Source organism: Zootoca vivipara, chromosome 2 (genome assembly GCF_963506605.1).
Source record: "Zootoca vivipara chromosome 2, rZooViv1.1, whole genome shotgun sequence".
Classification (NCBI taxonomy): Eukaryota; Metazoa; Chordata; class Lepidosauria; order Squamata; family Lacertidae; genus Zootoca; species Zootoca vivipara.
In genome coordinates, this window is record NC_083277.1 from 107,467,825 (window position 1) to 107,492,903 (window position 25,079).

At 45.4% G+C, this 25,079-nt stretch overlaps 1 protein-coding gene across 1 annotated transcript; it reads left to right on the forward strand.

The window, feature by feature from the left end:
* The first annotated feature begins 505 nt into the window (after positions 1-505).
* SMIM36 (small integral membrane protein 36) lies at positions 506-837 on the forward strand. The gene has a single exon (XM_060271061.1). It carries the CDS (start codon positions 553-555, stop codon positions 835-837), a length of 285 nt encoding a protein of 94 aa, XP_060127044.1. The 5' UTR covers positions 506-552.
* Positions 838-25,079: the final 24,242 nt, after the last annotated feature.

Here is a 25,079-nt window from a genome sequence, read left to right on the forward strand (position 1 = left end):
ACCTGCGGCATCTGAGGCAGCCACCTCACTCTGCCCAATGGTAGGGCCAGCACTGAGTGTAATACACTCTAAAGAACCCTTCAGAATCAAAGTTTCCCCATAGCGCAAAAATGAGCCGCTGCCCATTTCCTGGTTTGCGTACCATCGCAAGACGGGAGGAGAACCGGAGCAGGAAAATTGATGATGGTTAATCTGCGTCTCCCCCCCCCCCATGTCTGCCAAGGTTGAGCGCCAGGCCATGGGGGGATGGGGAGAAAACATCCATCTGAATATTGCACTGCAAAGAAACATTCGGATGCAGCTCCTGCCACTGTTGGCCATGGGGTATTAAAAGAGGGAGCTTAAGTTATTAAACTGAGCAGCTTTAATCATGCAGTTTGAGGGGGGGAGGACCCATTGCTAGAGGAGTGCACAGGATTAAAGTATTTTTACCGCAAAGCCAATACATCTATCAGTTAGCTACTGCTCTGCTAGCCTGTGCGAGACAGTGTATGTGCATATGTATACCTGCAGCTCCTTTCGCAGAGATCCTGCTAAATATTATGGGATCCGATGGATTTTTATTTAGAAATTGACCCGGTTACCTTGAACCTGATCATCCTGGTTGCTAGCTATGTCATCTTGCTCCTGGTTTTCCTGGTTTCCTGTGTGATGTATGACTGTCGAGGGAGAGACCCAAGTAAGGAATATGCTCCTGAGATCCCAACAGAGAACCAGCCTCCGATCCGGCTAGTGGTGATGCAGCAAGGGAACCCCAGCACCCGCTGGGCAAAAGGACCTTTCCCCACTTATGAAAACCCTCCCGGCCCGCAAGGGAAAAGGACTACGATTGTATAAATTCCATTGCTCCAGGGTCCAAGATTGCCTCACCTGTGCCATGTTTACATCCTGCTTGCAGAAGGAGAACACAGCAAGGTAAGTCCAAACTGACAACTTGGGTTTTTTGCATACTCTGCGGAGCGGGGTGATCTTTTGTCCTAAGTTCACTTTCGCTCCCACATGTGAGCAACAAAGGAAGGTAGCTTTAGCCCTCATTTGATTCAAATGCCATCTATTTCTTATTTTCACTTAGGGCACCCCTCTTTGGCAGGTGTGTTAAAAAAAGAAAAGAAAAAGGCAAGCATCAGCCACCCAACTGGGCAGCCATGCACATCAGATCAAAATAGAGCAAGGATCCCTCAAATATACAAGAAAGAAAGAGATGCAGGCAACAGAGTTAAAGGAAGCAAACATAAACTTTTCTCTGGAAATTGTTCTCTCTGCTGCTGGGCAGGAAGGGAGCAGAGAATGACAACTCAGATAGCTCAGTCAGTAGAGCCTGAGATTCTTAATCTCAGGGTTGTGGGTTCAAACCCCACATTGGGCAAAAGATTCCTGCATTGCAGGGGGTTGGACTAGATGACCTTTGTGGTCCCTTCCAACTCTACAATTCTATGATTCTAAGAAGCATAAGCACAAACCTCTTCAGCTTTGAGGATGCCAAAGATTGCAGGTCTGATGTGTCTTCAACAAAAATAGACATTCTTTGACAAGCAGCTGGAACTTAGGGCTAGGGATGGGGCAGTGGAGGGGGGACACTTATTAAATAAGGCGAACTTATTTAATTTTCACTTCCTCAGTGTGGGAACCAAAATGCAGCTTTCCCTCAAAACTCACACTTCAAAATGTGATGTCTACAGATGTCTGCGTAAAATGCAAATATTTGGGAAAACAGTTTGCAAAAAAAATGTGTTGCCCCAACCGCTCTGTGCGGCTTCCAACATAAATAAAAACATAATGCAAAAATAAAACTTTTAAAAGAGTTCCCTATACAGTGGTACCTTGGTTCTCAAACTTAATCCGTTCCGGAAGTCCGTTCCAAAACCAAAGCGTTCCAAAACCAAGGCACACTTTCCCATAGAAAGTAATGCAAAATGGATTAATCCGTTCCAGGTTTTTAAAAACAACCCCCAAAACAGCAATTTAACATGAATTTTACTATCTAACGAGACCATTGATCCATAGCTGCCAAGTTTTCCCTTTTCTCGCAAGGAAGCCTATTCAGCATAATGGAATTTCCCTTGAAAAAAGGGATAACTTGGCAGCTATGCATTGATCCATAAAATGAAAGCAATAAACAATGTACTGGAGTCACACAATCAATGAATGAATCAGTAGCTGAACTGGGTTCCACACACTCACACACAAAAAAGAGCAGCAAAAACAAAAACGCAAAATAAATAGCAAAAACAGACAGACCTCAGCGTAACACTCAAAATGGAAGTGTGGCACTCAAATCAGAAGTGTGGCACTCAAAACGGAAGCATAACACTCAAAACGGAGCACATTCAGCTTCCGAAAAATGTTCGCAAACCGGAACATTTACTTCCGTGTTTGCAGTGTTTGGGTTCCAAGTTGTTTGAGTACCAAGGCACTTGAGAACCAAGGTACCACTGTACAGGGCTTCTTTCAGATATATTCTGAAGGTTGTATAGTTACTTATCTCCTTGACTTGTGGGTTGCATAACTCCATAAAAAGTAAAGGGACCCCTGACCGTTATTTCCAGTCGCGGGCGACTCTGGGGTTGTGGCGCTCATCTTGCTTTACTGGCTAAGGGAGTCAGTGTACCGCTTCCAGGTCATGTGGCCAGCATGACTAAGCTGTTTCTGGTGAACCAGAGCAGCGCACAGAAATGCCGTTTACCTTCCCGCCGGAGCAGTACCTATTTATCTACTTGCACTTCGTGCTTTCGAACTGCTAGGTTGGCAGGAGCTGGGACCAAGCAACGGGAGTTCACCCCGTCACAGGGATTCAAACCGCTGACCTTCTGATCGGCAACCCTAGGCTCTGTGGTTTAACCCACAGCGCCACCTACATAACTCCTTACCCTCCAACATTTCTCCAATGAAAATAAAGACAGAAAGCCCACACCATAAACTGCAGCCAACAAATTATTTATGTTGATTGTAAGTTGCTTTGGGATAAAGTGACCAACAACTGTAAGAAATATAATAAAATAAATAATTATAAACGGATTGATGTTGGCTTTTCATCCTTGGTAGGAGGGGAAACACCAGATAGTTCATACATCTAAACTTCCTCATTCTCTTTGTGGCTTTCAGCATTAAACAATAGTTGATGTGGTAAGGACGATGCACAGATCACATGTCAGCCAGAGGGAATTTCTATGAATAACTACTAATCTCTGCAAAAATGCCTTTTCAGAGTCAGATTGCAGCATTGGGTAACATGAGCTGAAATATTCTGGAAGAATGTACCTATTAGTATGTGATTGAATCAGTCTACAAATCGTGTCCTCTCTCAAAGAGGGGACGTGTTGTGGTGAGACCTGGAGACTGACCTCCTGTGTTGTGGGTGGGTAAGATTCGTCAGCCACAACACCCGATTGGGTTCAATCTGGCCAATGGGGCGCTGTCCAAACAGATCGAGGGACCTATATATACCCATGCACGTGACCCAGAGCTTCTCTTTCGGCTTGTGCTTTCGGAACACCCACCCACCTCTCGCTACTTTTAGGGCATTTTTGTGATTGACCTTGCTATGCTATGTCATCTGTCGTTGGGACAGGGGCATGGCAGGTATTTTCCCCACTTGGCTGATTGGCTGGTGCTATTTGGGTTTTGCCTGCCGCGTAGCAAATCGTCACAACTTGTAAGGTTGCGGATAGGCTCTGGTTCAGGTGATAGGGATGGGAGAAGGGTCTCGCCATCCCTATGTGAAGGGTATTCTGTTAAAGGAATCCAGGGACTCAAATGGTTTGGTCAACCCCTGAGAAGGGGTTGTGCCCTGAGCCTGAGTCCAGGCAAGTGGACTGGCTTGACCCTACTTTCCACTGTGCCGGGTGTTTACCCAAGGCTGACCTATGGTCTGCCCTGGGTCAGCGCTGCCTGCAAGGGTGCAGGGAGCTAGTCTAACCAGAGTTTATGCAACCACTCACTTGATTGTAATCAATAAAGTTGTGGCCAAAATGCTGCCAAAAACCAAACCGAAATTTGAGTCAAGTGTGAATTTATTTAGGGGGGAGGTCTCTGGGTCTGAACACGCAACAGCCATTATATAAACTCAAGTCAGTCAATAATACCGAATTTGAAAATAAATGTTGTAGTTTTACACACACACACACACACACACACACACACACACAGAGAGAGAGAGAGAGAGAGAGAGAGAGAGAGAGAGAGAGAGAGAGAGAGAGAGAGAGAGAGATTACTGAAATGAAGGAATTCAACCTATTGCCCATCCTGGACCTTCTCACAGACTTGGGTGGCAGCTGATTTTGATGATTTGGAGGGTGTTTTGGAGGGGAAAGTATTCTGTGCATGCTCAGGGGTACTACATGCATTCTTTCTTTCCCTTGTTTTTTAAGACTGGTCATGTTACAGAAAGCAGTCTGGCCTTGAAGTTGCAAGGCTGCAGATGATGGCTGCAGTTTCTGATTGAAGGGGAATGTTGGCAGAGAGAAGCCCTTCAGAATCTTATCTATAGGAGTTTATTTTATTCCTGTGTCCTTGACTGGGCGAGTCTGCAGTTTGGCGGAGGGTTGGGAGAGGTTGCATTTAAATCTTGGACCATCTGGGAGGAGGGGTACAAAGTCCCAGGGAGGATAGGACCCTGTGGCAATTCTTCCACCCCACAATCCCCATTGAATTCTGGCAGAACCCCCCTGTATTCAATGCCCCACCATCTATCTATCTATCTATCTATCTATCTATCTATCTATCTATCTCATTTATCAGCTTTTCCTCCAAGAAGCTTGAAGTGGTACACATGATTCTCCCCCTCCTGATTTAATCTCCACAACAACCCTGTGAGGTAGGTCAGGCTGAGAGGCAGTGACTGGCCCAGGGTCACCCAGGTGAGCTTCATGGCTGGGTGCAGATTTGAACTGTGGTCTCCCAGAGACTAGTCTGATACTCTAATCTCAACATGGTTGGGAAGAAGAAGCTCAAGGCAAGCTGCTCCTTTGCCTTCTAATGGCCCTTCCCTGTGTGGAGTCAGAGGTGTTATTTTGACAGTGGATGACTGCCCCAAGCCACAAATGTCCTCATTTGGCAGCAACTCTTTGTATGCCTCCAGGATTCCTACATCCAGGAATCTCCTCTGGACCAAAGGATTGGTGCAGACTGGGGGCCAGAGAGGCCATAGAATCATAGAGTTAGAAGAGACCACAAGGGTCACCTAGAGACTAACTCCCTGCAGTACTGGTATCTTTTGCCCAACATGGGTCTTGAACCCATGACCCTGAGATTAAGAGCCCCACGCTCTACCAACTGAGCTATGAGACACTTCGGGGGGGGGGGAGTTTCAGAAGCCCTGTTGGTGGAGGAGGCATGGGAAGATAGTCCTCCCTTCAAGCTGGATTTTATTTTATTTCTAGGGAGGGGAGGGGGCTTCTTCTATTTCCATGAATCAAGGCCAGACTTCCCCAGCCTGTTGCCCTCCAGATACTCCTGAACTACAGCTTCTATTGCCCTTGACAATTGGACATGCTGGCTGGCGTAAATAGTGGGTTGGAGCACAGCTAGTCTCTTCTCTTGCCATTCAGCCATGTCTGCACCTAGAGCAGTGCCGGATTTACATATAAGCTAAACAAGCTATAGCTTAGTGCCCCACTCTCCTGCCCCCCCCCCAAAAAAAATAAAGGAAAAAAACCTGGATGTACATTTCCAAAATATAAGATAAAAAACAAATAAAATAAAACCTACACACAGCAACAGTGTTTGGTGTTGTGTAGGCTCCTATGATGTAAGTAATGGGCCCCGCCTGCTCCCTAAAATATCACTGGTTTGCTCATTTCTATATATAGGGTGCCTACAATCTGCTATTTATAATTATTACCGGTAGTAGTTTGCATCATATATTTACACCTATTATTATTTCATGTTATAGCAAGTTTCTAGAGACTAGATTATGAGTCTTTGTAAATTGTGCTTCTAAAGGAACTTTTGTTATTGCCAAATGCCAATGTGTTTGCATTACCGTATTAAATTTGTTGTGAATAAAAAATCATTTTAAGTTAGAGCTTAATTATTTCACTACTAATATACTTCTTAATTGTCTTTTGCCATTGATATACTTCTTCTTAATTGTATTTCAGTTCAACAATTACTTTGATAAAATACACATTTTGTTATGTGCAAATGACTTTAGATACCTATTAGTTCCATATAGCACACATTCAACACAAAAGGCAGCGACAATTTGTTGTTGACAAAGGACAGCTGGACATACAAAGGGCCCCATTACCTTCAGTGGCTTAGGGCCTCGTCAAACCTAAATCCGTCCCTGACCTAGAGCAGCGTTTCTCAACCGCTGTTCTGCGGCACACTAGTGTGCCGCGAGACGCTGGCTGGTGTGCCGTGACGTGCGGCGACGAGAAGGGCGATTTGCATTGTCACGTGCCTGGCGGCCGCCAATATTTAACACTGACCTGCCAGAAAGCAATATTTCTCCTCCTCTTTCCCAAAGCTCAGTGCAAACGAGCCTGGCGGCCGCCAATAACCAGCACTGACCCACCGGAAAGCAATATTTCTCCTCCTCTTTCCCAAAGCTCAGTGCAAACGAGCCTGGCGGCCACCAATACGCAGCGCTGACCCGCTGGAAAGCAATATTTGGCAAGTGTTTCTTACAGTCATAATTATAATATAGGGCAGCACAGAGTTAAATTTTTTAACTTTTTTAATGGTGGTGTGCCTCGTGATTTTTTTCACGGAAACAGTGATGAAACAGTGATGAAATGGGAGGGGGGGGCTAATCAATCAGAGATCAGGGTGCACTTGGGGAGAATTTGCCCTGACGCTTCAAAGGTCACTGAACTAGATGTGCTTTTTTGTTGTTGTTTGCACAGAGCTGTAGCTATCTGAATGAAGACACTTCCACCCTGATTGCCTTGGATGGCATTCAGCTATGTTTTTACTCAGAGTAGACTCACTGAAATGTGCATGCCCATGACTAAGGTTGGTCCATTATTTCTAATGGGTCTTCTTCTGAGTAAAACATAGCTGAATAGGTGCAAAACAGAAGAATGCTATGGAAACGTCAGTGATGCAAATGGTTAGAGAGCTTACTATTATTTTTGGGAGGTTGTTGATGTTTGTTGTTTTATTGTGTTTTTAATATTCTGTTGGGAGCGGCCCAGATTAGCTGGGGCAACCCAATCAGATGGATGGTGATGATGATGATGATTGGCAGACTTTAGCCAGCTTTGTGCTCACCAACCCAGAAGAAAGTAGGGCTACCTAGTTAATATACTCATCGTCAATTTCTTATACATGGCACAAAAAATCAGGATGGCTGACAGGGCAGTCTCGAGCAGGTCACGCGCCCTGGTGCTGAGGGGCGGAGATCGCTCCGGCGCCCCCGCAGGGCGCAGCATGGTTTCCGCGCGGCTTAGCCGCGCGATGCCCAGCCTACCGGCCCGGCACACCACACCACTGGGGGTCTACCTAGAGCCGGCCCTGAATTGGCTGAATCTGTCTTTGTTTCCACCGTCAGCATCATTTTAGCATTTTTTTGCCCATAATTCTGTTCTGTTTCCATATTAATCTGCAATTCTCATGACAACGCCTCCTCAAAACATAGATTTAAAAGCATATGTTAATTTTAATTTATATTTAAAGAAATACAAACCATAGGGAAAGATAATACAAGCATTCACAGCAGGCTAAGGCATGCTTTAAACAGGTCTAGAAGGTGGAACAGAATTTGTGGGAAGATGAACCCCCTACACACACTCATTCCTAATTTTAAAAATGGATTTCCTCCTGTGGTTCAGTCAATTCTTACCTGCCCAGGTACTGCTTACCTGTCCTTCCCTTATAAGGACATATTAAGAGAACCCAGGGTGATCAGACCACTTATCTGAACTAGCATCCTGTTTCCCAAAGCTTGCTTCTCCACACACTGACCTCACATCAAACCTGAATTTATTTATTTTTATCCTTACATTTTAACCCATCTTTCTCCTCCAAGGGCCTCAAGGTGGTGTTCACGGCCCCATCCCCTCACCAGTTACCATCTTCTTCTTCTCTTCTTCTTCTTCTTTGGCGAAAACTCGTAGCCGAGTAAGATTGTCTTCCATAAACACGGTTTTAACAATGAGTCAGTAAGTGACTGTGGAGGCCAATTCTGGATCCACACGTCCTTCCACAGTGGGGACATTGATTTCCAGGCTCGAGTTGTTATTCTCACAACAGCCATGTCAGGTAGATTAGGTTGAGAGACTGTGACTGCCTGCCCCAAGCAAGGTGACCCACAGAGCTTAATAGCTAATTTAGGATTTGACCCCTGGTCTGCTAGGTCCAACCCTCTAACTGCTATGTCATACTGTTTCCATGCCACAATTGACTGCCTTGATGGCTTGGCTTTGAAACACCATGGATAATCACTAGCCTCATTCAGCTGCGTCCCATGACGCTGAGGTGGAACACATTATTTGAAGGGGTTTGGAGTCGAATCAAACTACATGACTGCTTGTGTTTAAAGAGTCTCTCTCTATCAGTGCGGGCAAATATTTGTCTGAGAGCTTCTCCGAAAATAATGAAAGAGTAGAACTTTGTCCCGTAGGCGATAACTTTTTAAAAAAATATGGGGGGCACACCCCGCCCCACACTTCTGCAGAGAATACCTTCCTCCACTTCTGGGAGGCAAGCTGGGGGAAAGGGCAGCTCCCAGGTGTGGGGAGATGGCTGCCCAAGGAAGGGAGGGAGGGAGGCGCCAACCTGTGGACAATATGTGAGGGTCTGCCCCCTAGATATTTTATTGGGGGTGAAGGGACCAGGGCCTATGGTTATGCAACATTAAGACCAAGCAGCTTGTCTTACTGCAATCTGCACTAAAACATCTCCTCGCTGTGTGTCAATATTACAAGTTAGATTATTATTATTATTATTATTTGTTATTTATACCCCGCCCATCTGGCTGGGTTTCCCCTGCCACTCTGGGTGGCTTCCAACAAATACCAAAATACATTAAAATATCACAGATTAAAAACTTCCCTAAACAGGGCTGCCTTTAGGTGTTTTGTAAATGTCAGGTAGTTGTTTATCTCCTTGACCTCCGATGGAAGGGCGTTCCACAGGGCGGGCGCCACTACCGAGAAGGCCCTCTGCCTGGTTCCCTGTAGCTTTGTTTTTCACAGTGAGGGAACCACCAGAAGGCCCTCGGCGTTGGATCTCAGTGTCCGGGCTGAACAATGGGGTGGAGACACTCATTCAGGTATATAGGACAGAGGCCGTTTAGGGCTTTAAAGGTCAGCACCAACACTTTGAAGCTTAAGCTGCTGCATATGAATTTAGGATTGGTTCTGAGACAATATAAACCAGGCTTCCTCAAACTCAGCCCTCCAGATGTTTTTGGCCTACAACTCCCATGATCCCTAGCTAGCAGAACCAGTGGTCAGGGATGATGGGAATTGTAATGTCAAAACATCTGTAGGGCCAAGTCTGAGGAAGCCTGATATAAACCATCACCTGCTAAGGCAGGAAGCTCCAACCTCATTTGGCTAATGTTTTTTTTTTTTTTTTGAAATTTTGGAGAATAATGCCATTTCTGTCCGCTACAATTCCTCAGGTCCAAATGCTTAGCAATGCTTTGCTTTTTCAGGGCTGCCATGGGGTCGCATCTTACAGGCTCCCTCATACTGACTCTAGCTTTCAGCCACAATAATTTAATTCGGTATAACTAGACTCAACATCCCAGTGTTGCAAAAGCAATTCAGGGATCTCCACATTTTGGCTGGGCTCATCGACTAGCCTCTATTTACTGCCACTGTTGACCCTCATCCTCTGGCACACACAGAGACCTTGGAGAAGTATGACTGATCCCCCACTTTGGAGACAGGTAAGAAGCAGTGTAGGCCTCTCTTCCTGATCTTAATACCCAGCGCCTGGTATAAAGAAAAATGTAGCATCCTTGCCCTCACCTCACAGAAGTGAGTCTGGCATGAAGTGAGAGGTGCATGTAAATTCTCCCCTCCCTCCGTGAAGCAGGAATATTCTGGATCTCTGACTTTATGTTGGGCACAGGGTGGAAAGTGATGGTCGTCAGAATAAGGTCGTCACTGGTAAGTGCATATGTGGACCCCAATATATCATAATGCATCAATTATTGCATGCAACTTCTCATTTGTGTGCCCAGACAATGTGACCCGCCTGCCTCTTATCCCATACAACAATTGAAGAAGGACTCAGAGAAGCATCTTGGGTTCAAATTAGGCCAGAACTTTCTCGATTACAGTTGTGAGTTTGGCACAGCATTGGGTGTATCCAACATGATCCAGCCCTCTTGCTGGATAATTATGGTGGGGTCAACCCTGATATAGGATGTCCTATGATGTACATCAAATAGGTACAATCCAACAGGTTTGCCATGCTGGGGAGTGCTATGACCTTCAGCCCCCACCTGGGCATATGGTTACAAGCTCCTCTCCTGGGATCTCTTCAACAGGATACCCTGCTGCCACGTAGGGGTTTTGGATGAGGCCTGTGTCTCACCCTGAAACCAAGAGTACAGGTTATACCCAATGCCATAGCTGGAAAAGTTGTGGTAATTTCCACGAGGAAGACAAAAATAAAACCCAGGCAGGCCCAGTTAGGCTGAGGGTGAAATTCCTCACTGGCCCCAAATCGGGCAACCAAAGTGATCCATAGCAAGGTCAATTGAATACCAAAAGGATGAGGGAGGGAGATCTGAAAGATAACTACACTGCTACCGGTAGGTGAGACTCTGTCTGGAGTCCCTGTCAGCTCTGCCCTTCCGAAGTACCACCCATGGGCATAGCTGCCAAGTTTTCCCTTTTCTCGTGAGTAAGCCTATTCAGCATAAGGGAATTTCCCTTAAAAAAAGGGAGAACTTGGCAGCTATGCCCATGGGCCTGGCTGTGATTGGCCAATTTGTAAGTGGGCCAGTTTGAATTCCCCCAGCCAATGGGAGAGGCAGCTATGTCACCCGTCAGCCACGGGAGCCCTGCTGCATATGAAAGATGGAAGATGGCGGCAATGTCCCACCAAGCCGCAAGCACTGGCCAGCTCACAGGCGAGTAAGTGGAAATTTCCTTGCCCCTGAACTTTATTCTAAATCCTTCTGGATAAAGTTAATGCAGGGCTTCACTTGGGAAACAGTTGTGTGCTTTTTTAACTTGGATGAAACTCCTTATCTGTCCGGTGGATTCAATGGGAGGGTGCTTCTGGTGCCTGTTTATCCCAGAGCCTTGATTCACCGTGACAATGAGAGCTAGATACTTAAGTGTTTTAAATACCAAGATCCTCACCCACCTACCCCACCATAAGGTACTTTTTTGTATGAATGGAGTGTGGGTGTTCATTTTGGCAGATGGGAGCACACCATCAACATAACTGGTCATGTCACTGAGGCTGATAGCTTGAGACATGGATCATTAAGCTCTCTCTGTGTGGGCAACATTGAAGTGGAGCTTAGTTTTCCGTCTGTTACAGCGAGATGGAACAATTCAACACTTCTGTTCCAGTATGCCAATATATATGAAGCAATCTTAGCTTGGGTGCATCCTCCCCAACTATAAGTAGTGTTCATTGCTTACTGTTGCAACTACAGGCACCCAGGACCTCTGGTTATCATGACCACCACTGCCCCAAACATATTTATTCACTGTTGTGGCAAACAGCTTTCTCCTGCTGTTGCACAAATCAAACACAATGAACAGCAGAATGACATGTTTGATAATGTGCACGTTCAGCACCAAGGAGCGAACAAGTGATATTCTCACAGGCTGCAGCCTTAGAGAAAACATCTGGTTAGCACTTAAATCCAAAGGTCAGATTGGATACAGGTGGGCTTGATTTTACGAGTGGATAGCGATTTCACCTGCTACTTAGAATCCTTCAAGACAAAAGTGGAGACCCACTAGGTCACAGGCGAGCCAGTTCACACACTAATGCAACTGGCCAACCCATCGGATGGCACCAAGGACCAGTTGTGTTCCTGATCGCTGCTGCTGGATGATGTAATGTGCGATTTGTCTGACACATGAACATGTCTGATCCTCCGTAATCCTTCCAGCACACAAAGAAAGGAGGTGGGAGGATTGTGAAGATCAGGTGTGCTTGTGTAACACATCACAGGGGCAGGTGAATGCACCTGAGCTCGAGTTCCACCATATGCACAGTGGTTGATGCCTGTTGCATCTACATGTGAACTACTTCGTCCTTGGTCAGCATTTAGGAGCCCAGTGCAATTCGCACATCTGACATTTAGGTGCACGGCTCAACAAACGAACCATGCTACAAATAGGTCAGCCTCTCTAGCAATTACACTAAAATCCTCTGGCTGTTTTCCAGACATCTGGGGCTTTGTCTGCACAGAGGATGATTGCAACACCAGCATTAGGCAATTGGAAAGAACCCAGCTCTGCACCTCCCCATCCCCTACGTAGGCTTGGTTGGCTAACGAGCAAGAGTTTCAAAATTCAGTTCTATTAATTCATCAATCCTCTCATCCATGCTTGTTGCAACACCTTTAGGATTGCGAATTTCCTCTGTCATTTCCAGAATTGTTGTCAAAATCAAGTCCCACTGTGTACCATTCTTCTCACAGTCCAGAACCTTCTCTTCCTTCCTGTTGATGCTTTCTGCCTCCATAATTGTGGCAGAGCAGGAAACGGTATTGTTGTTGTCCTTGTTTTATATTTTCCAAGTATAAAAAGAATAAAGTCCCATCTGAACTGGATCCAACCTCTATTTCTTTACTTTTTTTCTTATTATTCAGTCTCAAATTCAACACTGAGTAGCCTTGAAATTTATTTCTAAAGCTTCCTCTTTCGCTTGTTTACAGCTCTCAGTCTCAGACTCATACAGACAATCACATTCCTTTCTATTGTGATGCCATAAAATCGGCTAGCCAGTCCTTCCTTTGACCCGACTCCAAGTTCACAGGGGGTTTCCCCTTGTCAAATCACAGTCTTTTGCAGAGATTTATGCACAATTTATCTTTTTCCCTTACTCTGCATCAGGAAAAAAGTTCTTAATTCCCGTCCTCTCCAGCCAAGCAGGGTAGCCGCCGCCGCTGCCAGCCCCAGAAGCACAAGGTGGCCGCCGCCGCCGCCGCCACCACAATGTCATCGGGCCCGCTGGCCCTGTAGCCCCGCCCACGTTCCCACTTCATGGCCCCTCCCCTCCCATGCCTTGGCCCCGCCCCTGAACGACCATGGCTCCCCCCTAGTTTTGATCCTGGCTACGCCCCTGAATCCGTGCTTTTATTTTACTCAAAGTGCAGCACCAAATGAGCTCAGTTCTTTAGCACTGAGCCAGACCTGGCGTCTACCCCAACAGTTCCGACTGTGTGGATGGATTCACCTGGCTGGAAGAAAGGAATTCATGTTTATGATGTAGATGGGGAAAGTCAGAAATGCCAAGTGCCCAGAGCACAGTCTGCTTCAACCTGAACTCAAGCTTCTCTTAAAAATCAAGCGTGCATTTGAAAATAATGATAATAATACGGTGGTATCTGCAACACCAAGAGCATCGGCAAGGGAAGACTCCTAAAAGAATCCAAAAGATTAGGAAAAGAAGAATTTTCTTAAGAATGCATATCCAAGTTTCTTTTTAGCCCTACAAACTATCATGCAATGTCCTGGCCACATACCACCCTCTATACTCAGAAAGTTAGTGCTTCAGGGAAGTAGGTGGGGATCTGAAATGGTGACAAGAGATAACCTCTGTAGATGTGGCACCCTGATAAGGAGCAACATTCCACCCAAAAGAGGATCCATCACTGTCCCATAGTCTACAGCAGCAAACTTTGTGGTTTACGACTTCTAGGGGCAGAATTCTATTCAGTCTGCATTTAAAGTTCAGTTCAGGTCATAAGTTTATTGTTTGAGCCAAAGGCCATAACAAACTTGCATTAAGCATTAAGCGGGTGGCACTGTGGTCTAAACCACTGAGCCTCTTGGGCTTGCTGATCAGAAGGTCAATGGTTCAAATCCCCGTGACAGGGCGAGCTCCCGTTGCTCGGTCCCAGCTCCTGCCAACCTAGCAGTTCGAAAGCATGTCAAAGTGCAAGTAGATGAATAGGTACCGCTCCGGCGGGAAGGCAAATGGCGTTTCCATGCGCTGTTCTGGTTTTGCCAGAAGCGGCTTAGTCATGCTGGCCACATAACCCGGAAAAACTGTCTGTGGATAAACTCCGGCACCCTCGGCCTGTAAAGCGAGATGAGCACCGCAACCCCAGAGTTGTCTCAACTGGACTTAACTGCCAGGGGTCCTTTACCTTTACCTTTTTTTATATTAATCATACAGAACACACATCCATAATATAAAAATCTGCAAAGACTTTAAAGCACAGCTTTCCTTGTGCATTTTAGACAGCTCCAGTTCTAATGTCATTTTGCTTTTTCAAAATCCAATCTACCAATATCTATGATGTAAGAGGGAGAAGCTTCCAGAGACCCACAAAAAACGGAAGTTTTTTTTTCCTGGTGTCAGATTAAACGTTTGAATCACCACAGCAATTTATAGTGATGGTTTGCATTTAAAGGCAAACGTACCAAATTCTGGAACAATAGTTGAACCGAAACACATCCTGCAAAGCTTCTCTGAATTTTGCAGCACCCATCTCTAGCAAAGCAATGTGTGCCAAAATCCATTATGCTAGGGTAAGGTGTGCACATGAATGCATATATTAGTGAAAATAACATGCAAGCGTGAATTATGCTAAGGAAAATTGCTTTCCAAAATGTGTATATGAGGCAAATTTGCTAACAATAAATGTGTCTATTAGGTGAAATTGGCACAATCTTAATTTAAGATTGGAAAAGTGAGGAAATGAATTGCTATATTCATTCATCCCTTCTTAGGAGTCACTACTGAGTTATGGGTACAATGACATTTGGGGCAAATTTGGAGGCACAAGCTTGGGCAAAATACTCAAAAGAATGCCAGTGTTCCTCGGGCAAAATATCTGAGTGTAAGCGGGTGGGCTTACAGGGAACAGCCACCCCTCATCAAATCCAGCTCTTCGAATGGCTCAGACAACAGTGGAGGGACAGGAGACAGGAAGGAGGAAGTGTGCGGAGTGGGCCAGGGCTCAGGCAGCATACAAGAGCCCTACCTGCAGCCTGTGATACCAGCAAGGAAGGAGGGGCCAGCAGAGAGTTCTAGCGGGGAAACAGCAGAGGGGCGTCCTTTCAAATTCACCCCGGAACTGAGGCGATCAGCAGCTCGCAAACGCAGGTGGAGGAGATTTGGGGTCCCCAAACTACTCTGCTGGGGGAGGAGCCGAAAAGCGCCATTGGGGAATCTGATAGTACTGAGTAGACATGTTTTCATGAAGCTCTTGCATTGTAAATAACTTTCACAACAGAAGTATTAAAGACAAGATGGTTTAGAGTGTCGTTGCTCGAGGGTAGCCAGCAACCGCCCTGACACTGAGGAATTTCAAGAGAAGCTAAAAGATAACATTGGAATTTCTCAAGAGAATTCTGTATGTCAATCCGCTACTAACTGCTCAGCAGGAACACATTATTGCTTCTTCCAATAAAGAGATTAAAACCAGTGGTTTTCTGTAGTGTCCTTGCTATTGCTACACAGATGTTAATATTGCCACAGTTTCACCCAGAGGAACATTCTGCTTGAGAAAACAAACAGCAACTGACTATATCACTTCTTCTTGCAAAGTTGTGGGAGGTGTTGTGAAACAGAGACTCCTGCGCCTATTGCAATGCGCTTTCCTGAGACTTGCAAGCACATGTCACACAAAATCAGTTCTCCCATCAAGCTGCAAGCTGCACCCAAACATAAAAAGAGGCAGATGGTGGAAATTGTGAGAGATGATAGGGGCTGCGGGTTGTATGTGCCAACCAAAAGCTCCAGCCTCTCTGCGATCACTCAAGTCCCTAGCATTGTGAGATCTCCAGCATTGCTGGGCAGAATGCTTTCCCATCGAGCAAAGTAAATCTGAAGTACTTGGTGAAGTTGGGCGGGAGGGCCTTTTGATTTAAGGCAGTGTGAGTCCACTGTCACCAAATGGCCTAAATCCAGTTAATAATAATAATAATAATAATAAATAATTTCATTTATACCCCGCCTTTCCCAGTCAAGACCGGGCGGGCTCAGGGCGGCTAACAACAAAAATATCAAAACAAGCATAAAAGAAACAATTCAATTAAAATACAGATTAAATACAATGTTAAAATTCAATTTTAAAATGGGAATCTACAAGTGGAACCTCATTTAAATATATGTAGGATAAAACCTTAGGGGAGGGTAACACCGGGGTCAGACTGAGTCAGTTAAGTTCAGATGTCTTTAAAATCTGGTTGGAAAATGAGCATCTAACCAATTTGAAAATACCACCACTTTTTTTTTTTGTAGCAACATACTAATGAAAGGCAGCTGGTGTTGCCAAGCCCAATGAGATCATCAGTTGCAACGGAGGTGTTATAACCATCAAAACAGAGAGCAGTTTAAAGAACACCGAAATTTCCATCATATTGGGGAAACAGTTTGATGAGACCACAGCAGATGACAGGAAAGTAAAGAGTGTTGTGACGTTAGACAATGGGTTGCTCAATCAGTTGCAGAAATGGGATGGCAAAGAGACCACAATAAAAAGAAAAATAGAAGACAGAAAGCTGGTTGTGAAGTGTGAAATGAACAACGTTATCTGCCCCAGAGTGTATGAGAAAGCATGAAGATAGACTCCTTCCCCTCTGTGGTTAGTGGGACAAAGAAGCAGGAGAGTTAGCTGGTTCGGGATGTAGAGCCCCACAAGGCGGTTGCTTTCTCCAAAGAACTGATATGTTATTGATAGAACCGTTCCAAAGAACCTGTATACAGTATTCAACCTAAAAGTATGGTGACTATTCAATAAAGAAAGGCAAGGAAGGTCATTTCCAACTAAGTTGAACTCAAAGTAAACCCACTGAAACAAATGGACTCAAGTTACGTAAGTCCAATGGGTCTTCTCTGTGATTGTATCACTCAATAGGCTTAAGGCTACATACAGTATTTTGCTGTTGGAGCTATGAGCATACACTTAAAATACATTTGCTGGTAATTCACCCAGCTACCACTTTAAACTGAGTTACTTTTTAAAGGGCATTTAGTAAAACCGACACACGCATGCACGCATTGAAATTGTTGCAATACATTTATTGCAATAAATTTAAGTATTGCATTGTTGGTAATTTACGCAGATACCACTTTAAACCAGTTTATTTTTACAGGGCATTTAGTAAAACTGACGTGTGTGTGTGTGTGTGTGTGTGTGTGTGTGTGTGTGTGTTATACAAACACACACCTGTGATTCAAATCTGTTTGTGTTCCCTTTTATTCATTTGGTCTGTCAGAGTCTTTTTAAAGTGCTGCAAATACCACCTGTTTCTCAGCCTCCTAGGAAATAGTTGCATGTTGGCAATGAGCCTGTCCCCTGGGTGAGCAGTTCCCTTGTGTATTCATTTCCATGCTCTGTGTTTGTTTTGTACACCATAGCATAACTACTAATTTGTCCAGCTAATTAACTTAACTAGTATTTTGGGATGTGAATGAAAGTCCTTATGAAGAGAGCTTGACTAGAGGGTAGAGATAATGTGCGATGTGGTGATACATGTTAACAATTGCAGCAAACCCACATTCAGTTGCATCGACGGGCCAATACAATACAGGACATGGTTCAGAAACAGTCAGAGACTGCAATCCTACGCAGACTTAGCTGGAAGTAAGCATTACTGTACAGAACTCAGGGGGACTTATGCCTGAGTAAATATGCATAGGATTGAGCTGTGAGACTACACTCCTAAGCATAGCTGTCAACTTTTCCCTTTTCTCGTGAGGAATCCTATTCGGAATAAGGGAATTTCCCTTTTAAAAAGGGAAAAGTTGACAGCTATGCTCCTAAGCACATTGAACACAGTAGAGCTTACTTCCGAGTAAGCATACATAGGACCCGACTTATAACTAACAGAGCTAAGTATTAAGTTGTGGAAAGTTGTTAAGCCTCTTGGATTTAGGTTGGAAGGGATTCTTAAGAGAAGTTCCCTGCAAATGAGTCCCACACAGCAGGGTTAATGTTACCAGCCTCCATCTCTCATTTGCAGACATCTTTGTAATGCAGAGTTGGTCTGCCAGCAGGCCTAGTGCCCAAAGCCAGCTCCCCAAAGAGCAACGTCCTTGGGGATACTGCCATCTTCCATTCTGTGTACATGACCAAGCCAGCTTAGACGTCGCTGAGACAGAAGTGCGAACATGCTGGGATTGTGAGCTTGGGGGAGCACATCTTTCTTTGAGATTCTGTCCTGCCGTGACACAGCGCATATGAAATGCATTGAGTCGTCGCTGCTGGCAGGTGCGAGTTGCCCATGACTCACTTTCATAAAGCAGCATGTTCAACATGCCAGCTGGTAGACCTTCATCTTAGTATTGGTCCTTAGCATACCCTTTGAGAAAGGCAAGCCATTGCAATAGCTGCCTTCCCAATACACTTGCTCAGCTCAGCATTGATGGGAGTGCTTGCTGGTTATAGTATAGCCCAGGTAATAATAATGATAATAATAATTTATTACAGTATTTCTACCCCACCCATCTGGTTGGGTTTCCCCAGCCACTCTGGGCGGCTTCCCACAAAATATTAAAAATACATTAAAACATCAGTCATTAAAAACTTCCCTAAACAGGGCTGCCTTCAGATATCTTCTAAATGTCATATAGTTGTTTATTTCTTTGACATCTGATGGGAGGGCGTTCCACAGGGCAGGCGCCACTACCGAGAAGGCCCTCTGTCTCAGGGCCGGCCCTACGTGCAGGCTGGGTGGCGCAGGGCACCACGGCGCCGGCCCACTAGGAGGGCGCCGCGAGCTGCGCCCACCCGCTGGCCGGCCGGTTCGCTGCGCAGCTGCGCCTGCCCGCCCGCCCACTGCGCAGCGGCGCCCACTCGCCCACCGCACTGGGAAACGGGGTAGGAGGGCGCCGGAAGGATCCGGCGCACCATGGCCCCAGGGGCGCTTAAGACGGCACTGCTCTGTCTGGTTCCCTGTAAGTTCGCTTCTTGCAGTGAGGGAACCACCAGAAGGCCCTCGGAGCTGGACCTCAGTGTCCGGGCAGAACGATAGGGGTGGAGACACTCCTTCAGGTATACTGGGCCGAGGCCATTTAGGGCTTTAAAGGTCAGCACCAACACTTTGAATTGTGCTCAGAAATGTACTGGGAGCCAATGTAGGTCTTTCAAGACCGATATTATGTGGTCTCGGCGGCTGCTCCCAGTCACCAGTCTAGCTGCCGCATTCTGGATTAGCTGTAGTTTCTGGGTCACCTTCAAAGGTAGCCCCACGTAGAGCGCATAGCAGTAGTCCAAGTGGGAGATAACCAGAGCATGCACCACTCTGGTGAGACAGTCTGTGGGCAGGTAGGGTCTCAGCCTGCATACCGGATGGAGCTGGTAGACAGCTGCCCTGGGCACAGAATTGACCTGCGCCTCCATGGACTGCTGTGAGTCCAAAATGACTCCCAGGCTACACACCTGGTCCTTCAGGGGCACAGCTGCCCCATTCAGGACCAGGGAGTCTCCTACACCCACCCACCCCTTGTCCCCCCAAAACAGTACTTCTGTCTGGTCAGGATTCATTCAACCTCAATCCATTAGCTGCCATCCATCGTCAAACTGCTTCCAGGCACTCACACAGGACCTTCACTGCCAAATTTGTATACCACCTGAAACATGTGGTCACCTGTGCTGATGTGTCGAGGGCTGCCAATGCCATGACGCAGGATTGGACAAAGTGGTCGATGACTCTCAGTAGAGCCTCCCTAGAGTGTGCTGTCAAGGCTGTTTCGTCTGCAAACAACATCCCTCGGATTACAACCTTCCTCACATTTGTTATGGAGTGGAGAAGTGCGAGGTTGACCAGACCCTGATTAATACGTGGGCTCATTTGAGGATAGTCCCTGAACCAAGTGGTGCCCTAGGTGAGGAGCACTTTCAGCATCACCACCTGAATGCCTTATTTTTCCTGCATTTGTACCCTCTTTTATGACTTTGGTGAACCACGTGTAGGCAGGACTTACACTTGTCATATTGGATAAAACATTTGCATGGTAGAACCCATATCTCCTTATTTACCCATGCCATCTAGGGTTGCCATATTTTGAAGAGCAAAAAAGAGGACACATTTGCCAACTTCTCCTTTTATCTATGGATCGCTATGACCACTCTCGATTTAAAGACCCCCTACAATATGTAGGCCATAGAAGCTGTGATATATATACAGTGGTGCCTCGCTAGACGAAATTAATTCGTTCCACGGGTCTTTTCTTATAGCGAAAAATTAGTCTAGCGAATCCCATAGGAACGCATTGATTTTTTTTGAATTTTTTTGCCCATAGGAACGCATTAATTGAATTTCAATGCATTCCTATGGGAAACCGCGATGCGCTAGACGAATTTTTCGTAAAACGCATTCGTCTAGCGAGGTAACCTCCGCTCGAAAAATCATTTCGTTAAGCGGAAATTTCGTTAAGCAGGGCATTTGTTAAGCGAGGCACCACTGTATATATATATATAGAGAGAGAGAGAGAGAGAGAGAGAGAGAGAGAGGGAGGGAGGGAGAGAGAGGGAGAGAGGGAGGGAGGGAGAGGGAGAGAGGAAGAGGAAGGATTATGATACAAACAGGTACCTCAAAATCCAGTAAGAGGGCAAGAAAGAGAAACTTGGCTGATTCACTTCCCCTCCTCAACCCACACAGAATAAATTCTTCTTCTTTCTCTCCTCCCTCACCCCAATCATGTTGACAAAGGAGAAGGAGGAGGCGGCAGCCTGGCAGGAAGGGAGAAACAAAACCCAGACATTTTGGGCAATTTTAAAAATTTGCCTGGACAGAAATTATACCAGGACATGTCCGGAAAATATGGCAACTCTACATATGCAGAGTTTGTACTCTGTTTCTGCAGCTGAGACTTAGGAAACCTAATTTTCCTACCCTTGGCATTTTGCTTCAGAGCAATGGGTTTATAATTAGAGGATGTCTATACAGTATGCTGTTGCGAAAGAAACAGAGAAGCAACTCCTTCACAGGAGTCCTTCATTGACCTTTCTTCTTTGCAGCTTTGCCATGGGAACTGGAATTTTGCCATCTGAACATCCGAGGGACAGTGAAGAGAAGGGGAAATTTCAAGACCAAATTAGGCTTGACTCTGGCTTCTCTCTCAGTTGACTAGGCAAAAGCATGTCTCTGGAGACACTGCCTACTTGCTTGAAGTGGCTTGTGTGCTCTTCCTCTCAGACAGCGGTGGCTGGGGTGGCCGTGTGCCCTGTTTTATAAAAGGCAGTTCTCTATCTGAAGGCTGTCCGAGGGCAATTTTCTCTATTTGAAGGTGTCCTCTGTTCAGACCCAATCTGGTTTAAAGATTTATTTTTTTAAAGAACACCCTAAAGAAGGGATAACAGGCTCTTGAAATTTCCCATCAAATATCAACACCTAGATAAAAAGCAGACTGAAGACCTGGTCACAGTCTTCCCCGGTATAGTGAGAAATATATTTTGATTTAAATTATAGTAATTGTTTCTGCGCTTGCAAATAAATGAGCATGCACATCTTCTCCCCCCGATCTGTTTCCTCTTCTTTCTTACTGCTTCTCTCTCTCCCTCACCCCCCCTCTCTCTCTATGTGTGTATATATATATATATATATATATATGTATATATATATATATATATATATATATATACAGTGGAACCTCAGTTTATTAACACCTCGGTTTACAAATTTTCGGTTTACGAACGCCGCGGACCCATCTGGAACGGATTAATTCACTTTCCATTACTTTCAATGGGAAAGTTCGCTTCAGTTTATGAACGCTTCAGTTTATGAACAGACTTCCGGAACCAATTACACCCATGCTTCGGGTTAAGTACGCTTCAGGTTGAGTACTCCGCGGACCTGTCTGGAACGGATTAATCCACTTTCCATTAATTTCAATGGGAAAGTTTGCTTCAGTTTATGAACGCTTCAGTTTAAGTACTCCGCGGACCGTCTGGAACGGATTAATCCACTTTCCATTACTTTCAATGGGAAAGTTCGCTTCAGTTTATGAACGCTTCAGTTTATGAACAGACTTCCGGAACCAATTGTGTTCATAAACCGAGGTACCACTGTGTATATATATAATAATAGGTGGCTCCAGTCCCTGAGTCTAGAGAGAGCTGTATCTCTCTTGCTCTGTCCCAATCATATGTATGAGCCACAAGACACAGCCCCTCCTCCTCGTCGGCTTCTTTCCTTCCAGTTGGCTTCATATGCGAGTCAGGGATGCATCAGATCTTGGCTCCAGAAACTGGTTTCACACCGAAATGCATGAAGGAAAAAGTAAGGACTGGGAGTGCCCCTATGTGCCAAGTGCATTTCCCACATCACTGAGCAACCTTTCCTACACATCTAAGATTAGGAGGCGCAACTTTCAGTCAAGAGGTGCTGATTAAGTTCAATCCAGGAAAGACAGACAAGACTGTGGTGGGAGATTCAGTAGACCAGCTGATTGGGGGAAATGCCTGGGATTTCACTCCTTCCCCTCTTAAGAACCAGATTTGGAAGTTCTCCCAGACCCAAGTTGGATTCCAAATAGCATCTGTGGGCATAGCCCATGGTGCCTTTTACCAACTATGGCTGGCATGCCAACAAAATCTGCTACTGGAAAAATACTTGGCCATTATCATCCGTGTCATGCTTGCTTTTACTAGCATTGACTAGCCAGGATTCCTGGTTCTCGTAAGTTGCATTTGTATCCTCTGTTGCTGCAGGATTCTTGTCCTGCAAGCACAGAACTCCTGCCCCAATCTCCTAATTCTATGAACCCCTAGGAACCCTGACCTCCAACCTCTTAAAATGGCACTTCATCAACTGTAAGCAATATAAGCAACAAGAATCAAATGTGGAAGATTTTAATGAAGAACCTTTTAATGGAGGTGAAAGAGGAGAGTGCAAAATATGGTCTGAAGCTCAACATCAAAAAAACTAAGATCATGGCCACTGATCCAATCATCTCCTGGCAAATAGAAGGGGAAGAAATTGAGGCAGTGAGAGATTTTACTTTCTCGGGCTCCTTGATCACTGTAGATGGTGACAGCAGTCACGAAATTAAAAGAAGCCTGCTTCTTGGGAGAAAAGCAATGACAAACCTAGACAGCATCTTAAAAAGCAGAGACATCACCTTGCTGACAAAGGTCCGTATAGTTAAAGCTATGGTTTTCCCAGTAGTGATGTATGGAAGTGAGAGCTGGACCATAAAGAAGGCTGACCGCCGAAGAATTGATGCTTTTGAATTATGGTGCTGGAGGAGACTCTTGAGAGTCCCATGGACTGCAAGAAGATCAAACCTATCCATTCTGAAGGAAATCAGCCCTGGGTGCTCACTGGAAGGACAGATCCTGAAGCTGAGGCTCCAATACTTTGGCCACCTCATGAGAAGAGAAGACTCCCTGGAAAAGACCCTGATGTTGGGAAAGATTGAGGGCAATAGGAGAAGGGGACGACAGAGGACGAGATGGTTGGACAGTGTTCTCGAAGCTACCAGCATGAGTTTGACCAGACTGCAGGAGGCAGTGGAAGACAGGAGTGCCTGGCATACTATGGTCCATGGGGTCACCAAGAGTCGGACACGACTAAACGACTAAACAACAACAACATATTAAAGGTACTGAAAATCCTTTCTCCCAGAGTTTGGGATTATACAGAGGTTTTGGACAATCTTTAATTGCAGATGGCAATGAGGTGGCCATAAGTACGGGTTGTTTTATAAACTTTGTAATTTTGTTCCTTAGCAGAAAGAACATGTTCTCAAGACTCCCCCGCCTTAAGTTCCATTCATGTGCAACAAAAGACTCGACAATTAAATACAATTTGGCTTTCATTACAGGCTTTCTGCTTCTCCCTCTGTGCCAGAAAATCACTTGCCTTCCTTACTGTAAAAGCAGTGGAGCATAAGTTCCATTTGTTTGCTGTTCTTGCGTGTTTCCCTGTGCAAAATCACCTTTATTTATTTTTACTTTAAAACGTTCTGTGAGAAAACCACTCCTCTGACTATAAAGTGCTCCCCACTGAAACTTAACCCTTTGAAGAATACAAGATGGCAGCTATCATGCAAATTAGCAAGGAAAAGCTAATGCTACTCTAGTATCAAGTGAAGTCAGAGAACCACTCTATTCTGGCTTGGTCAGACAACACCTGGAATACTGTGTCCTATTCTGGGCACCACAAATTAAGAAGGATGTTGACAAGCTGGAATGTGTGGAGAGGAGGGAAACCAAGATGATCAGGGGTCTGGAAACCAAGCCTTTTGAGGAACAGTTGAAGGAGCTGGGTATGTTTAGCCTGGAAAACAGGAGACTGAGAGGAGATATGATAGCCATCTTCAAATATCTTAAGGGCTGTCACATGGAAGAGGGAACAAGCTTGTTTTCTCCAGCTCCAGAGAGTAGGACTCAAACCAATAGCTTCAAGTTACAGGAAAGGAGATCCCGACTAAACATCAGGAAAAACTTCCCGACATAAAGAGCTGTTCAACAGTGGAATGGACTCCCTCAGGAGGTTGTAGACTCTCCTTCCTTGGAGGTTTTTATGCAGAGGTTGGATGGCCGTCTGTCATGGATGCTTTAGCTGAGATTCCACCATTGCAGGGGATTGGACTAGATGATCCTTGGGGTCCCTTCCAGCTCTACAGTTCTATGATTCTTGGCAGAGGGGCACTGAAGCTTTTGAGTAGCACAAAGCCCTTCATTAGACAAAGTGGGAGAATACTAATTCCTGGTTCCCTGAGTAGCAACTCATGTAATGCATGCATCAATGGTTAAAGGCTGTTGTTGATGGTCCAAAGGAATTGATCAACTACAAATTTTAGGCTCAGTTTGTTTTGTATCTGAAATACCAGGTGTTTAGTAACTATCAGGTCACAGCTGAGTAAAGCACTGCACCCAAATTGCCAGTTATGATGTATGAAAAAGCGAGATGAAGAGTTGCCAGGACTGCAAATCTCTCTCTCTCTCTCTCTCTCTCTCTCTCTCTCTCTCTCTCTCTCTCTCTCTCTCTCTCTCTCTCTCTCTCTCTCTCTCCCTCTCTCTC

Excerpts from the sequence above, each read along its gene's own strand:
- SMIM36 (XM_060271061.1), top strand. The coding sequence starts at position 553 with ATGGATTTTTATTTAGAAATTGACCCGGTTACCTTGAACCTGATCATC.